The 16508-nt window shown below is 45.1% G+C and overlaps 1 protein-coding gene across 1 annotated transcript in view; it reads right to left on the bottom strand.

Annotated features, from left to right (window-relative positions):
• Positions 1-11251, bottom strand: part of RXRG (retinoid X receptor gamma) — a 44519-nt gene extending 33268 nt beyond the window's left edge. Inside the window, exon 1 of the mRNA XM_029228986.1 lies at positions 10826-11251. Coding sequence (XP_029084819.1) covers positions 10826-10874 — 49 coding nt within the window. The 5' untranslated portion in view covers positions 10875-11251. The remainder of the gene's footprint in view (positions 1-10825) is intronic.
• Positions 11252-16508: the final 5257 nt, after the last annotated feature.

Genomic DNA, 16508 nt, shown 5'->3' with positions numbered 1-16508 from the left:
GGTACTTATTGAGAAAGAGAAGCCCAGGTACTTAGAACTACAGAATTCTTACCAAGGCAAGGAAGTTGCTTAGCAACCTTATCCTCAGCCAATAAACGTAAAATGTTAAGCATGAGTCTTTCTAATTGGCTAGACAAGAGAACAAATGGCTTGGTGCTTCCACCCCTTTACTGCTGTACCTGGGTAGAGAATTCACTGTCCCAGCTTCAGGATGGAATGGAAACTTATGATGAATCATTGATAATGGTTAATACCCATCCACAGGGAAGGGGACAGAGGCAAAAACTTGCTATTTCTAAGAGTCAGAACTCTCCATTTGAAGTCCAGGGAACATCACAGGGCCCTACCCGACTCTACTCTCTGTCACGGTGGGCACAATCTCACACACAATCTGCCTCCTTTTCTCCAATGGAGGAATGTAGTACATAAGCCTAAGAATCATAGAATATTCAGAAACCTGGCCTGTTCTTCCTAGTTGAAGGGAAACTTGCTCACACACCCTTTCCCAGCTTGGCTTGTAATACACAGACAGGCTGCAAGAGAGGTAGGCCAGGGTCTGCCATATGAAGACACTTAATTGACAAATTTTATCTCCTCTACTGAGTAACAACAACAGATAATATTTATTAAGCAATTGCCATGAGCCAGACATGGTTCTAAACACTTTACAGATATTGACTCATTTCATCCCTACAAATCCCTTTGAGGTTACCAACTCTCACCCCTATTGTACAAATGCAAAAACTGGGGGACAGAGAAATTAAATAACTTGCCCAAGAGAACATGGCTAGTAAATTATACAAGTGGTATTTGATTCTAGGGGAAAAGCAGCAGACCTGGATTTTAATCCCAGCCCCACCATATACTATACTAGCTGTGCAACTACTTATAGCAGTTACTCAGGACCACTCTTCCATCAAGCCTCCCTGGGCCCAATTTCTGTCCCCAACTCTGCCCTTCCTAACCCGACTCATGGCCTCTCTCAGGACTTTGACCTGGTACTTTCTTTTTTTTTTTTTTAATTTTTATTGGAGTATAGTTGACTTACAATGTTGTGTTAGTTTCAGGTGTATAGCAAAGTGAATCAGTTGTACATATACATATATCCCCTCTTTTTTAGATCCTTTTCCCGTATAGGTCATTACAGAGTATTGACTAGAGTTCCCTGCGCTATACAGTAGGTCCTTATTAGTTATCTATTTTATATATAGTAGTGTGTAGATGACCTGGCACTTTCTGACTAGAACACTTCCCATCTGCCTCCAGCCTCTCACATCAAACACAAGCTCTGGTTTCCTTCATCAGGGGTCCCAGCTCAGCCTAACCTTTTCCTCCCTCTTTCTTCCACAGAAGGGATACTCAGATGCCAGGGGCTGTCTAATATGCATTTCTTATATTTAAACTGCTGTGGCATTTTCAAAACCCTTTCACACACACATCAGAGCCGCACGGCCACCCTGAGACCGGACGGGAAGGTATTTTACAGGCACTGAGCTCCACATTTTAACAGATGTGGACACCAAGATATTAGTTCTCAGGGAGTGAGAAGAAGTAGAGGCTGCATCTCTTGACAGGAAGCTTTCTCTGCTACCAATGTCCTTTCTGGCTTTCTTGATGGGGAAAATGAAGAAACGTGATGGAAGTGGCTAGCGAGCCGTGGGAGAAGAGGCACTCCTTCTGCGCCCAAGGCTCAGTCCCCTTGGCCTCTCAGCAGGAATAAGAGAACACAGCAGCTGATAGGCTGACACGGCTGTGTGCAGCCCTGGCCAACTGGCCAGCCTTTCTGGGCTCACACAGGGTAGCTCTGCCTGATTCCTGCAGTCCCCAAAGGAGAGCTGGCTGGCTGTTCAGGGTAGGGGCTGGAGGTTGCTTCTTCTAGTGCCTGGAGAAGGGGGAGGGGGAGATTGGCATCCTCCACTCCCCCCTCCATCCCTCCCTTCTCCCTCCACCCCCACCCCCTCCCCAAAACCTGTAATGATGGAGGTAGCGAAAAGCAGGCAAAGATTGATAATCAGCCTCATTATTACCAGCATTATATATAATTATAGCAAAACCTCACTCATTTGGATCAATTGAGAGAAAAATCAGTCTAAATTCATGACAAGTTGGCAGATTACTTTTAAATTACGATTTTAATACTTCTAAGTAACACACGTGAAGAGTTTGTGCTTCAAGTACCACAAGCTAATGGTTACTAAGTGGGGATTTTATAAAATCTGCTTTAAAAGACTCTTTTGTAATTAACACCCGTTAATATGCTAATGAGGTTCCTACTATGCTTGCTTTTTAAATTGCTCGAAAAACGATGTAACGTAAAGAGGCTCAACACTTCTACAATCTTAGTTGCTTAACAAACCTTTTTTGTTATTTTTTCATGAATGAGCAAATACAAACTAGCTCCTGCCATGATCTGTTTAATCACCATTCCAAATTAATTCTGTCATAAATTAATAAGGCCATATTGTTTTGGGGTAGAAACCAGACTTTCAGGACTTGAAGAACCACCTTATTTTATAGAAGAGAAACTAATCCCAGAGAAGTTGCATGATTAGGTCGAGGCCACACAGGACAAAAACACTGGGTCTTCTGCTCCCAGGTCCAAGCTTATTCCATCCACTACACACCGCCTTACATTCATAAAACTCTTTATAATTATCTGCTGTGTATTTCCATATCAATTATTGGTTCCGTCAGTCAAAAAATATTTGTTGAGCGCCTACTGTGTGCCAGGCTCTGTGCTAGGCACTACGGATATAGCAGTCCCTTGGAGGCTACTGTCTGTTCCATTCAAGCTTCAAACTGAGTCAGAAGAGTTGGAAGGGCAGAAATTATCCCCATTAGGCAGATTAGAAAACTGAGGTTCAGAATGATAAAGTGACATTTTCAAGTGCTTATTGTGAATTACTAGAGACATAGAATCTGAGTCTGGCATTATTTCTGTCAACCTTCCTACATGTAATTAATGGTATTTGGCCGGCAAACCAGCCTTCCCACCCAGGACCAAATTTGAACTTTTCTGGTACAGATGGATATTGTGCCATCCCTAACACATTCGAGGCACCAGGGGGTACTGGAGCAGGGTCTCCACCAACCAGGACAGGCTGTCTGACCCTTTAAACAAGTTCCATGCACTGATACGCCATGTACCAGCCCATCCACCAAGACAAATGCCAGGAAGTGCTCCAGGCATTTGCTGAGGGTGTCCCCCTCTCACCCCTTGTTCCTGAAGTACTTGAACACTAATTCTGCCCACACCCAGCTCTTGAATCCATGACCTCAATCCCTTTCTCTGTCTATATAGGCTTCTTGTACATATATGCTCTCCCTAGCCTCTCAATATGGACTGTCTTCTAAAGACAGCAGTTGTCTTAAAATACAGCAAACCATATCCCTAGTGCAATGTTACCATTGGGTAATGGACATGGTATTATTTGTTCTCAGGTTCCAGGTACCTAAATTCCTTGAATCTATTCACTTAACTTCAGCCCCAAGAAATGTTTCCAGGAATAATTCATCTCTAACTGTTCTGCAGACTTCAGAGCTTGTAACTGGTTTATATACTCCTTCAGGGCAGAGGATGGGTGTTAGTTCTCGGTGTCCCACACAATTCTTGCACAAGCCAGATGCTGAGACAAGGTGTGCTAAATGAATGATTGACGGGCATTCCCGGAGCAGTCTGGATATACTTGCCCTCCTGAAGATCTCTAACCTTTGCTCTGCTCCCCATGTCACTGGGGCTGAGAAAACATAGGTACCGTGAGCCCCAAGCCTTCCAAGAGACTGCTTCCTCATGACACTAGTGACCAGCCGAAGGAGGGACAAAAGAGATGCTGAGTCACAGAAATGAAACCCAGGCAACCAGCCTAGAAGAAACAGCCCAACATATTTATTAAGCACTTTCTTTGCCGCTCCTCTTTTTGTAAATGCTTTTTTAACCAAAGATCACAAGCTTTTCCATTTTTTAAGTTCAGATGCTGAATTCTGAAATCCCATCAGGAATTTGAGTTTGGTCTTGAACCTAGAAACGCTTGCTCTCTCCCTCACCCCTTTCTTAGTTACAGTATCTGATAAAGGGAACCAAGGGCCCCAGGGTATGCAAACTGAAATTGAGGAAACTCAGGGGGACATGACTCTGTTAAGGACACTGGCCTGGGGCGAAGGTATCCTGAAGATTATAGGGATGGGAGGTCCCAGGTCACTGCTCTGTTTCTGCCGGATCTCATGAGTGTCTGCCCTGGAATAACTCGTTAAAATACAATTTTCTGTAACTGGCACAGAATCGATGTCTTCTTTACTTCATTTTGTCAGCCTCTCCTACTGCACAGTCTGACACTTTAAGAACAGGCATACCTCCTCTAAGGAAAACCTACATACAAAATTTTAGCTGAACTTACTACCATAGTCTCCAACTTTTCTGAAGTAGGAAAGAGAAATGAACTTTTACTGTGTGTTTACAATTATCCAGGCTTTATTTTATTGAACCCCTATACTGTGGAAAGTTAACCCTGACCCTGTGTAGTTGGTAGTACTGCTATTTTACCAACGTGTTGGGGGAGGGCTCACTATGGCTTAGCCTCCCTCTACTCTTCTTTCTGCCACCCTAGGTGGCTCCCGAGGGGACTCAGGGGAACCCAGTTTGAAGACCATAAACAGCCACAGGTCCTGGGCAAGCCCCACCTGCTTTCCCAAGCGTCCTCATCTGTAACTGAGGGCTCAGAACGGATGAGCAGCAAGTCCTTTTTCTAGCTTTAAAGATTGACCCAGCAATCCTACTACTGGGCATATACCCTGAGAAAACCATGATTCAAAAAGAGTAATGTACCAAAATGTTCATTGCAGCACTATTTACAATAGCCCGGAGATGGAAACAACCTAAGTGCCCATCATCGGATGAATGGATAAAGAAGATGTGGCACATATATACAATGGAATATTACTCAGCCATAAAAATAAACGAAATTGAGCTATTTGTAATGAGGTGGATAGACCTAGAGTCTGTCATACAGAGTGAAGTAAGTCAGAAAGAGAAAGACAAATACCGTATGCTAACACATATATATGGAATTTAAGAAAAAACAATGTCGAAGAGCCTAGGGGCAGGACAGGAATAAAGACGCAGACCCAGAGAACGGACCTGAGGATATGGGGAGGGGGAAGGGTGAGCTGTGACAAAGCGAGAGAGTGACATGGACATATATACACTACCAAACGTAAAATAGATAGCTAGTGGGAAGCAGCCGCATAGCACAGGGATATCAGCTCAGTGCTTTGTGACCGCCTGGAGGCAGACACAAGAGGGAAGAGATATGGGAACATATGTATATGTATAACTGATTCACTTTGTTATACAGCAGAAACTAACACACCATTGTAAAGCAATTATACCCCAATAAAGATGTTAAAAAAAAAAAAAAAGATTCAGCTCTTGCAGGGAAGGGAAGGGGTGCAGGGAAGTTATTTAGAGGTAGTGCTGTTAATCACGCTAACTGGGGGACAATCAGAAACAGTAATGAAACTTCTCTGGAATGATCCCCTAGGGGTTGGCAAACATACTCAACAGGGCACATCCCTGTGCATTAGCTTATGCGTTTGACCACAGCTGCTTCCCCATCACAACAGAAGATCTGAGCAGTTGTGGAAGACACTATAGCCAGCCAAGACTAAAATGTTTACTATCTGGCCCTGTAGAGGAGAAGTTTGCCTACCTCCGCCCTAGAATACAAAATCAAGTTCCATGATTAAAATCAAGTGAGGTTCACCTGGAGATTGCACAGGCTCCGGACGCGCAGGCTCAACGGCCATGGCTCATGGGCCAGCCGCTCCGTGGCATGTGGGATCTTCCCGGACCGGGGCACGAACCCGTGTCCCCTGCATCGGCAGGCAGACTCTCAACCACTGCGCCACCAGGGAAGCCCTGGAAATTTTTTTGACCTTTGTCTTATTAGCACCTTTGAGGGCTCAGTCCCCTGCCCCCACCCCTGTCATTTTATTCATTTGCTGCAAGTATGCATATTCAAGAAAAAACTATATCATCCCTAAATAAGTTGTGAAGAGCACAGAGTAAGAACTGAATATGTTAATTGTTGTTCTTATACATAATTCACCCATTTGGGGTGGATCTGGGACTCCACACACCCGCCCCCCTCCACCTCCTCTCCACCCTTCCCACCCCCTCTGCCTTCCCCAGCAAGCAGCCAGCGGTATGCACAGTGTAGGGTTAAGCGCAACACTCCTGACATCTGCCCGGATTTGGATCCTGGGTCCACTCCTTACCAGCTGGGTGATCTTGGGCAGGTTACCCAACTTCCTGGTGGCTCGACGTTTCTGTCAGTAAAAATGGGGACAGGGATAACAATGGTACCTTACCTCCTAGGGTCCTTGAGAATATTAAATGAGACGGTGCATGTAATGCCCTTGGAAGAGGGCTTGGCACATGCAAGGTGTCTAATAAACGTCAGCTATTATTTTCACTCTTTTGAGAAAATCACTGAACCAAGACCTGGGTCAATCTCATGAAAGCCACCCAAACCCAGGCATTCTAGAACATTCACTTCTTAGATTCCCTGGGCCTCTGTGTTTTCTACTTTCAAATAAGGGGAGAAAATAGCAGCTTCCTCTGGGAGCCCTGGCATCCCAGCCACCCAACTCTGGTGGCTAAATCCTCTGCAGATACAGAAGCTACATAATGAAGGGAAGGAAGAGGTGGAGAAGTTTGATTACCCTTTGCATAATTTCTTCCCCCAGTTGCTATTCAGCTCTCTATCTCTTGGTAAGATTGTAAATGTTTCAGAAGATAGTTTATACTGAATATGTTCCTCCCTAAATCTCGTAAACAGTTATTCCTTCCTACATAAACCCTAACCACTTACATCCATGGTAGGTCCCTATTAGCCACCCACACATTTATTGGAGGGGAAAAATATGTTCTGGCGCGCGCACACACATACACACCCTCCTCCCACATCCTCATATTGCCCTCCATACACACACACACACACACACGCACGCACGCACCTCCAACTCAACCCCTCCTCTATGGCTATTCTTAGGTGAGAAGGGGAGTATTCTACACAGATGGTCAGAGTCTGTAGGGCAGCACTCTTGCAAATCAGTAGGACCCCCAGAAGAAGCCAGCAGTTAATTGTCCAGAGGCCACCATTGCTCTTGAGTGACCGCTAACCTATCCTGCGCTTTATTCCTCAATGCCAGGCTACTGTGTCTGCAACCATTGGGCAGTACCGTGGCTGGCTTAGGGCTCTTCACCCCCTCAAGGCGGGCACTGCGGCCTTAGCTTCCTGCAGCAAGTCTGTGGCCCACAGAAGCCGTGAGAGGCAACTCAGCACGTCCTGGACTCTGGAGCCAGACTCCCTGCATTCAAAGCCTTGGCTGTGCCATTTTCCAGCTATGGGACCTTAAAAGAAGTTACTGCACCTTGAAATGCCTCAGTTTCCTTGCTGATAAAAGGAATGTGATACTATTAGTAATAGTACCTACTCACTGTGTTGTCATGAGGATTAAATAAGATAATACTAGTGAAGTGTTTACAATGGTAGCTGTAAGCGCTACTGCGTGTTTGTTAAATGAAACAAGAGAAGTCCCCTCTCCCCTGATCTCCTTCTCACCCTGAGGATTACCGCACAATTGGACGGGGGGGATTACAGGCTTTGTTTTGCCATCTTCTTAGAGGCAGCAACTGTCTCATCCAGGCAAACAAATCTCTTACTGGGCAGCTGGCAAAGCCAGGACTTGGCAGAAAAGGAGAAGAAAAGGGCTCTCACCTCATCACATGGCAGGGCCCAGAGTTGGGAGAGTGGGCACGCTGGTGGGGCTGCTGCAACCCAACTAGTCCCCACTCTGTGGCCACTTTGACCAGTGTCTTGTTCACAGATGGGGGGAAGGCCTGATATCTGGTAAGCACAGCCCAGATGCAAACCTCAGGTGTTGTTTCCCAAGGGTGACATTGCTTCCCTAGAGCTCCTCACAAATCCCAGGAGCCCTCTGTGGTTCCATTTGCTAATATGTAAAAGGGCAGGGGTTATACACTAGATCACTTAATACGTGTGGCACAAGTCGCTGCGTTTGGGCAAAGGTGGTGAGAGGCTGCAGGTAATTTCTGCTCCTCATCCTCAGGTTTCCCCAGTGCCTATGGGTGGGTCCTCCTCCTTCCTTCCCTCCCTCCCTCACCGCTGCAAGTTCTCGTGAAGACCTCCGTTTTCAAGGGGTCCCTGTCCTTTGCTCAGTGTTTCCGCCTCTTAGCTGGCAAAAGCAAACAAAATGGAAAACCTCAGCAGAACTATACAAAGTAATTGTTCTCCTCCCTCAGGAATGAGGAGGAAAAGAAGCATCAGGGGGAGATGTTTCAACAGCCTAGATTATCCTTTCTCCTCCCACCCCTCATGTTATATCAGCCTACTTCTTCCATGGTCCAGCCAATTGTGTTTCCTTTTATCTGAAACCTAATTACACTAAATACCAGACCTCTCACAATTATGAAAATTTAAACCAGCAACGTATGTGGGTCTTCATGGATTCAATTTTATTTCCCCAGATTCCTAATTCATTATTCTACAGTAATGTTTGATTTTTAGACTAATTTGCATTTTAGTACTTGAACAAAATGGAGGGGATGAAAATATTAACTTTTACTAAATACCACATATACAGACAACACTCTATAGCTGATTTTTCAAGCATTTGCACGTTTAATGCTCACATCCATGATCTGAGGATGGGATGTTAAACTCCGTTTTAGAGACGAGGCTTAGAGAGGTTCAATAACTTGCCTAAGGTTACACAGCTAGTAAGTGAAAACCTAGAAACCAAACTCAGTTCTCTCTCTCTCTCTCTCTCTCTCTCTCTCTCTCTCTTTCTGTGTGTGTGTGTGAGGGGCTTTTCCAGAAGGGCTCTCCCCCTCAACTCCACATAACCTTAAACTATTCCTGCCTTTATTGAGGCCTCAGTTTACACATCTATAATATAAGAGGGCTAAGATGCTCTTTGAGGTCCCTTAGGAGGCTACCGTCCCAAGATTCCAGCCAGCAGCCCCCAGCGAATTCTGGACTAGATCTTCTTTCTCCAGACTTTCTCTCCCTACGTCTGTCCACCTTCAATCCTTTTACTCACCCCAAGTGTCGCAGAGGGTCTCCTTGGCAGTCATGAAGCCATAACCTCACAGACCTCAGGGGTCCCAAGAATTTCATGGATAAGCATGTTCTCCAGACAACTGAACTCAGAGGGAAAAGGAAAAAGTACTTCTCGGCTGTGAATGGGACCAAGATGGGAGCTGAAAAGGCTTTTCACACCCAGGACCCAACTGTAAACTGGAGATCAGATGTCCAGGTCACAGCCTTGGCCACCACTCTCAACGGGTCATGTCGCAAGACTGGCCCCAAGAGCTTCAGCATTACCACCTCCAGGATGTGTGTCCATGGCCCCCCACCCGCTGTGTCCAAGTGGCAACCTCTTCCTGCAACAGATAGGGCACATGCTATGCAGTATTACAATCTGTCTGGGTAATAACAAGCTTGCCCGGTCCAAATAGTAGAGACTACATCTCATGCACATCTGTATTACCAGCGCCTAACTCCATGCTTGGCCCACAAAACCACCCAATGTACCCCAAATGAATCAGCAAACCCCCTGGCTTAATGACTCCAGGACAGGGACCCCATCCACTGGCCATGTCCCACCACACCTTATAGAGGGGACTGCCCAGAGGGGTAGGCGAGCTTTGCCCCCAAGCCTTCAGATGAATGGCCTATGACCCACAGGAGGTGGGGAGAGCAGGGACTTTTCAGTTCTCAAGACCTGACAAGAGTTTCTGCTTTGTCTTGCCTGCCAGCATCCGCGGGGCAAAAGCTCTCCCCTTTGGCTCCCAAGAACCCGAACTATACGCCACCAGCTGCCAAGTGAGAGGCCAGTTGGTCAGCTGTTGGTTCCATGTATCCAAAGCTGGGTGACTGTGCTGCTTCTGTCACCGAATGGAAGGAGCCTTGGGACCAAAGTGCCTGGGTGTGAAGGCAGCCCCTGGGAAGTGCCGCCCAGCTGCGCTGCCTGGCTTGGCAACTTGGAGCTCCAGCTCTCCTGTTTTCTGCTGTGAGGACCTGGACCACCCAGCCCCTCCACCAACTCCCAGATTCCGACTGATGGCAGCGACCCTGGAAATGGAATTGGGGGCAGCGGCAGGGGAGGGGTCAAGAGGCTATTAGCAAATCAAAAGGGGAGAAAACAGAGGAAGAAAAACGGGGTGGCAAATTAAAGTGCTATGTTTTCTTTTTTTAAAAATGCAATTCTAAGGAAATCTGCTTTTAAATAAAACAATCAGTCCCTTGTTATGAAGTATCCCAGGGACCCTTAATATAGGCAAAACCTTTTTAGTCACTTTTTTTTTTTCCGCGTGGCAAGTTGGATAATAGGTACCTCCTAGTAATTTCCCCTACCTTTTCCACTCTTCACACCCACGCAAACACACCGGGTTATAACAATGCACTTAGTCTACCTTTGTCTCAGACATATTCCCAAGCATGTGGGTTGAGGCTCTCCTTAGAATATCCCCATATCCTCCCATCCGTTCACTCATTCTGATGTACAAACAGATCCTCACCTACGGACCATTCTCTCCCCCTCTCTCGCTCCCTCCCTCTCCCGGCCCCTGTCCCTCTCTCATGCACACACACACACTCACACACTCACACGGAAACACACTATATATGCCTATAAACATATATGCTCTCCTAATTCAATCCTAATCCAGTTATCTGGATCTCCCCATCTCCGCTCCGTCTCTCCAGACGGTCCCCACGGTGAAGCCATGTGAAATACTCACCTCCGAAGCCTGTGGGAAACTTCATGAAGTGAGAATAATTTCCGTACATGTTGACTCTTCAGTTCATAATCCTCCCGGGCGCGTCTGCTCAATCGCTCGGCCTCTCCCGGCTCCCGAGCGCAGCCGGGCTCCCTTCAACTTGGGCTAGCAAGAGTGGTCATCGCTTGCTACCAGCCCGGGCAGCTCGGGCTGGGCCAGCCCTCTGGGATTAGTCAGGAATCTGCCTCTCGATCTGAGAGTCCACATCGTGCGTTGAGCCGGCGGTGGCGGCAGCAGCTGGTGCCTGTCAGTAATCACGCATAATGCCGCCGCCGCTGCCTCCACTGCCACACTGCCACCGCCGCGCTGCCGCTGGAGATCCTGTTGCTAGTTTGATTAAGTCGGGGCTGGGCTGCTGCGTGCGACTCTTCCACCTTCCGGCTGGTCCCCAGAGGTCCCCACCGGTGGTGGCACAATCTATTATCTGGGAAGACAATCGATGTGTGACCGCCCCAGAGTAGGTCAGGACAGAGGAGGGGGAAGTGGCCGGGCGGGGGAGGGGGGGTGGGACTCTTTAGGTGCCTTTTCTTTACTTGCAGCCCCCAAAATCAATGGGGTTTTATTAAAATGCATTTTCTCACTGCGGCTTCTATCTATCCAATGCACTTGGTATTTGATCTGGGAAAGGCGGTGGGGATAGGGGCCAAGAGAGAACAGAGCCCTTTCATAAACACAAGATTGACCAAGTGTGAGAGGCCATCCTCAGCTTTGGAAAACTAAACGAGAGTGGCCCTTAGATCTGGGGTGGGCCCCTCCTGTTCTGGTGGCCGGAAGCATTTGTCTGTGCTCTAAAGGTAGAAGCTTGACAAAGGCAGTTAGAAGCCAGAGCTCGCTGACACAGAAAATATACAGATAGGAAAGACAAATGGGGTGGCCCTTCCCTGATATTTCACTGGAGAGATGCATTTACCTTACATACCACTGTCATCAGGCCACCTGTTCAAAAAGCACCATTGAGTCCTCAGTGGCACAGAGACTCTTGGGTGCAACCAACCCACAGACGAAAAAGCCTAAGCATCCCTTTGATGTTTGGATCTACTATACAGCTTTCCTGACAAACCACTGCTCCACCTATACTTGAATACCTCCAATAATGGGGAGCTCACTACCATTTCATTCTATTCCATTTCTGGACAGCTCCTACCATGAGAAAGTTTTTTATTAAGCTGAAATCTGTCTCCTCCCTGCCACTTCTGCCCACAGGTTCTAGGCTACTCCCTGGAGCCACACAGAGAAACCTGTGCAGTCTTTCACAGTAGGATCTTCTGCAAAGTCAGAGATAACTCTCCCAAGCCCATAGTCCACCTTCTCCGGGCATTCTGGCCTCTTTTATTCATTCCACATATCACCAACTGTTCAAGACTATTCACAGCCTATCCTTTTTCTATGAATATACTTCAATTTACAGAGATTCCCTTATGGTAGGGAAGGGGGTAGGCCAGACTTGGATACAATACTCCAGATATGGTCCAAATCTTCTTGTGCTGTATGTACTGGCAGGGCAATGGGAGTGCTATCAGCACGCCCTCCAGGGGTCAGAGTCATGGACTAAGCTCTGAGAGGCTGAAACAAAGATGAGAGGTTTTCTCCTGATGCAGCATGGCTGATAGTCAGAGAGGCAGTCAAATCAGGTCCCCATGGGGAAAAATACCCCAAGATTCACATGCTAGGAGAACCCAGAACAAAAACTGAGAATAAAGGGCAAGAGGCAGGAACAAAGTCAGGATGACAATGGGGGAAGAGGCCAAGATGGACGCCAGAGCAAAAGCAGGTCAGGAAGGAGGAAGAAAGATCAGGCCGTCACTGTGAAAAGTCTCAGTGACTGGAGCTCCCCTGGCTAGTCACTGGTCTCATAGCATCAGCTGAGAACCAGCATGGACGTGACCAGTGCAAAATACACACAGATTGTCATTTGCTTCCTTGCATTAGCTTCTGGTCAGCCCCCCATGCTTATTCATGTTGGAATTGATAAATCCCACACCCCAAGTTGTATTCTCTTTTATGCATATTCTCCAACCCATTCTTGGGCAATTGGTTTGGGAGTCAACACGCAATATCTTCCTATATTCCTCTGAAATGAAAACATTTAGATTCATTCATCAGCCCGTATTTTTTTGAGATCCTGCTTCTTTTGTCCAGTGTATTTTTTCTTCTTCTCCCCATATCATGACTTCTGAAGATCTGATGAACTGCTTTCCATATTTTATCCAACTTGTGGGTAAAAATGTTGAAAACGACATAGCAAGGACATCTTATAGCGTACCACCAGAAAGTCCATTCATTAGTACCAGTGACACTTTGTTCTCCCACTTTCTAGTTTTATGTCCTGGAGAGGGTGTACCTAAAGAGAAAGCCCCAACTCAGAAGCCAGCCTCGCTGGCAAATCCCAGGTCCATTGCTTATAACCTCATGATATTGGCAAGTTACTGAATCTCCCTGAGCCTCTGTTAGCACATAGGTTTGTTGTGAGGATTAAAGAAGCCAATACATATTAATCACTTAGAATGTGCCAGATACATAGTAAGTGTTCAGTATGTGTAAGCTTTTGAGGATGATGATATAACTTAAAGCAAGTCGATTTACCCCTTGTTTCCTTTTTCTCATTTTTAAAAGGATGGAGTAGGTTAGATGTGTTCTAAAATCCCCTTCACCTTTAAAATTTACCGCAAATTACAACATATACACACAATTATACATAAAATAGATAACCAAAATGGACCTACTGTATAGCACATGGAACTATACTCAATATCTTATAATAACCTATAATAGAAAAGAATCTATAGAAGAATAAATGTATATATGTATATTTATATGTATACATATATACACATGTATATAACTGACTTACCTTACTGTACACTTGAACCTAACACAAAATTGTAGATCAACTATACTTCAATAAAAGAATAATAAATCAAAAAAATTAAAAGAAATAAAGTGGAAAAAATTCAATGCAAATTAATCCACCACCCATCCTGTAATTGCCCATTTTCTCCAGAGTGGTATCTGAAACAAGTGTCTTATTGAAGTACAAACTAAGTTTTCTATGGTACTCCTGTCAGAGGAGAAAATGAGTTGCTCAAACATAATTGGCTTTTCGGTGAACCAGTGCTGGCAAGCGTTCTTCCAAGCACTCAAAAACCATCCTTTAGAAAGCTCTCTGTAGAGCCTTGTCCAAGGTCCATGTCAAGATGACCTGTTGGCGGTTTGTGGTGAACTCTGCTTTCTTCCCCTTGTGCTAAATTAGGTGTACTGTCTACTTATTTTCCTCACAGAATAAAGACCAAATTCCTTAGCCTGGCGTGGAAAGGCTTCATCGCATCTCATCCTATCTTTTGAGCCCTACAGAGGAAAGTGCTCTGGGAGAGTAATGTGAGGCGTCCCTCCCGCTGTCCAGCTGTGTGCCCTTGGGCAAGCTCATTTACTCTCTGGGGCAAACACCCACACCCCCGACCTCACTTGAGGTTTCTGCATTTGGTTTTTGTTTGGTGGGTCAAATGTGATGAGAATTGTGCATACGTTTTGGTTTGGTTTGGGGTTAGGTCTGTTTGTTTGTTTCATATTATAAAGTTCTATACAAGCAAGGAAGTAATATTTTCTTGCTTTTCTTTCTTCCCTTTCTCCAATGGTCCCTTCTGCTCTTGCTAATTTGCTCATTCACTGTGGGAGCACAATATGTTCATTCCAACTTCTGGTTCGTTGTTCATGCCCGTTTACCCTCTCCCAACTGTTTCCCCACATAAAATTTTCTCACATAAATGTTAGAACACACAATAGATGCTCAATAAATAGTTTTGCATTAAAAAATGCTTGATATGATTAGACCCAAAATATCCCAGCCTGCTGTCCTTGTGGGATACCTTCCATATGGTTTAACATTCCATAACAAGCCATAAAGCACTAAGCCTAAAGTACAAAAAATACAAATGTGGCTTTTCTTTCTAATCCACATTTTTTTGCTTGGCACCACTGTGCCTTGTTTAAGACCATTGTTGATATAACAACTTTATCCTAACTTAAGACCTTCCCAGACAACCCTGTGTCTCAGTCCCTCCAGTGTCTCCAGCTGGTCCTCAATTTTCATTAGGATGTAAAATTAAAAACCAAATACTCAGTATCCATAGTGGGAATTGGCTAATTCATTCATGAGAATCCTGAGCTTACTTCTTGTCAAGGCTAATTATTTATTCCCCTTAAATGGTACATTCTGCTTTTATGAAGGCCATTAGTGCCTTTGAGTAAATGTAAAGGGCATGTGTTTTCACTAGTATGTTCAACACAGACTCAACATAATATCTCATAGTCACTCTGGTAATGAAAGGATATAGCTTTACCACTGGTCTTAACTTTTTTTTTTTTTTTTACTTTTGACCAATGGTGATAGAAAATAATTTTTGCAGCAAACATGAATGAAAAACTGAAGTCACTTATTTGCGAATTGCCAATAGACATTAGATATACCATTTAGACGCAAATATCTCCACACTGATGTTATGAATTAATATTTTTATATTTGTGTAGTACTTTACCTACATGACAGTATATTAAGTTCAAGTGCTTTTTCCAATATTGAAGATAAATAGGGCAGGCTGTATTATCACAATTTTATAAATGAGGAATTTGAGACCAAGACTGTGACCGCAGAGAAGGAAAAATAGCTACTCTAACAAATTGCATTTTGGATGTGGTCTCACAGTTAGGTAGTGGCAGAAATGAGTATAAAAACCAGGCCCCCAACTCTGAGCCCTAGCCAATGTATCTTTCACCAGACCATGATCCTTCTCTTATTAATGACATGTTTTTGTTTTGTGTGTGTGTGTATGTAAGGGGGGTTTCTATTTATATTGTTTTTTCTCTTTGCTGTCACTCATTCATTCACTTATCATTTAGCCAACACTTCTCGAGACCTTTTTGCCTGTCAGTTACTGGGGATACACTAAGGGACAAGATACATAAAGTCCCTGACCTCATGGAGCTTATGCAGTCAGATGGAAGAGATGGATATCAAACAAATGGTCACAGACATAAATATATCATTATAACCCAAGTTAAGTACAAGGAAGGAAAATAATTAGATGAGATGAGAGACTATAGCAGGGGAATCTAATTTCAGTTGAAAGGCCAGGGCAGACTTCTCTGAGAAAATGACAGTTATACTCAGATCTGAAGGATGAGTAGGATTCAGCCGAGGGGAGAAAAGAGAAGTTGGGGGGAAGGTGTACCAGACAGAGGGAACAGAGGATCTAAGAACCCTGAGGAGGAAGTGAGCTTAGTGCACTCAAGAAGTTGAGGAATAAAAATGTTCAGGTCTCCCCTTTAGAAGAGTTCCATCGTTCCACTGTCTCACCCACAATTCAATGTCAACTGTGTGCTGCTGACAACCTTCCTGGCTTTGTCTCTCTTTCACATGCTGGTCAAATTCAGATGACTTGCCATTTTCGCATGGCACCACCCCAGTAATCCATCTTCGCTCTGCTCCTCTGCTCAGAATAGCCTTCCCCTCTTTCTGCTCTCTGTCCAAATAACACCCATTCCCCAAGGCCATTCTCATGAGGCCTTTTATGTGGCTCTCTGTTTGAACCACTCTCTCTCCTAGACTCCCGTGGTCTATGGTTGGGACCACTCTTGTGTCACTCGACAT

The sequence above is a fragment of the Monodon monoceros genome, unplaced genomic scaffold, assembly GCF_005190385.1.
Source record: "Monodon monoceros isolate NGI ecotype Baffin Bay Population unplaced genomic scaffold, NGI_Narwhal_1 Super_Scaffold_18, whole genome shotgun sequence".
NCBI lineage: Eukaryota > Metazoa > Chordata > Mammalia > Artiodactyla > Monodontidae > Monodon > Monodon monoceros.
Note: the sequence above shows the minus strand (reverse complement) of the source record. Positions and strands in the feature narration are given on the sequence as shown.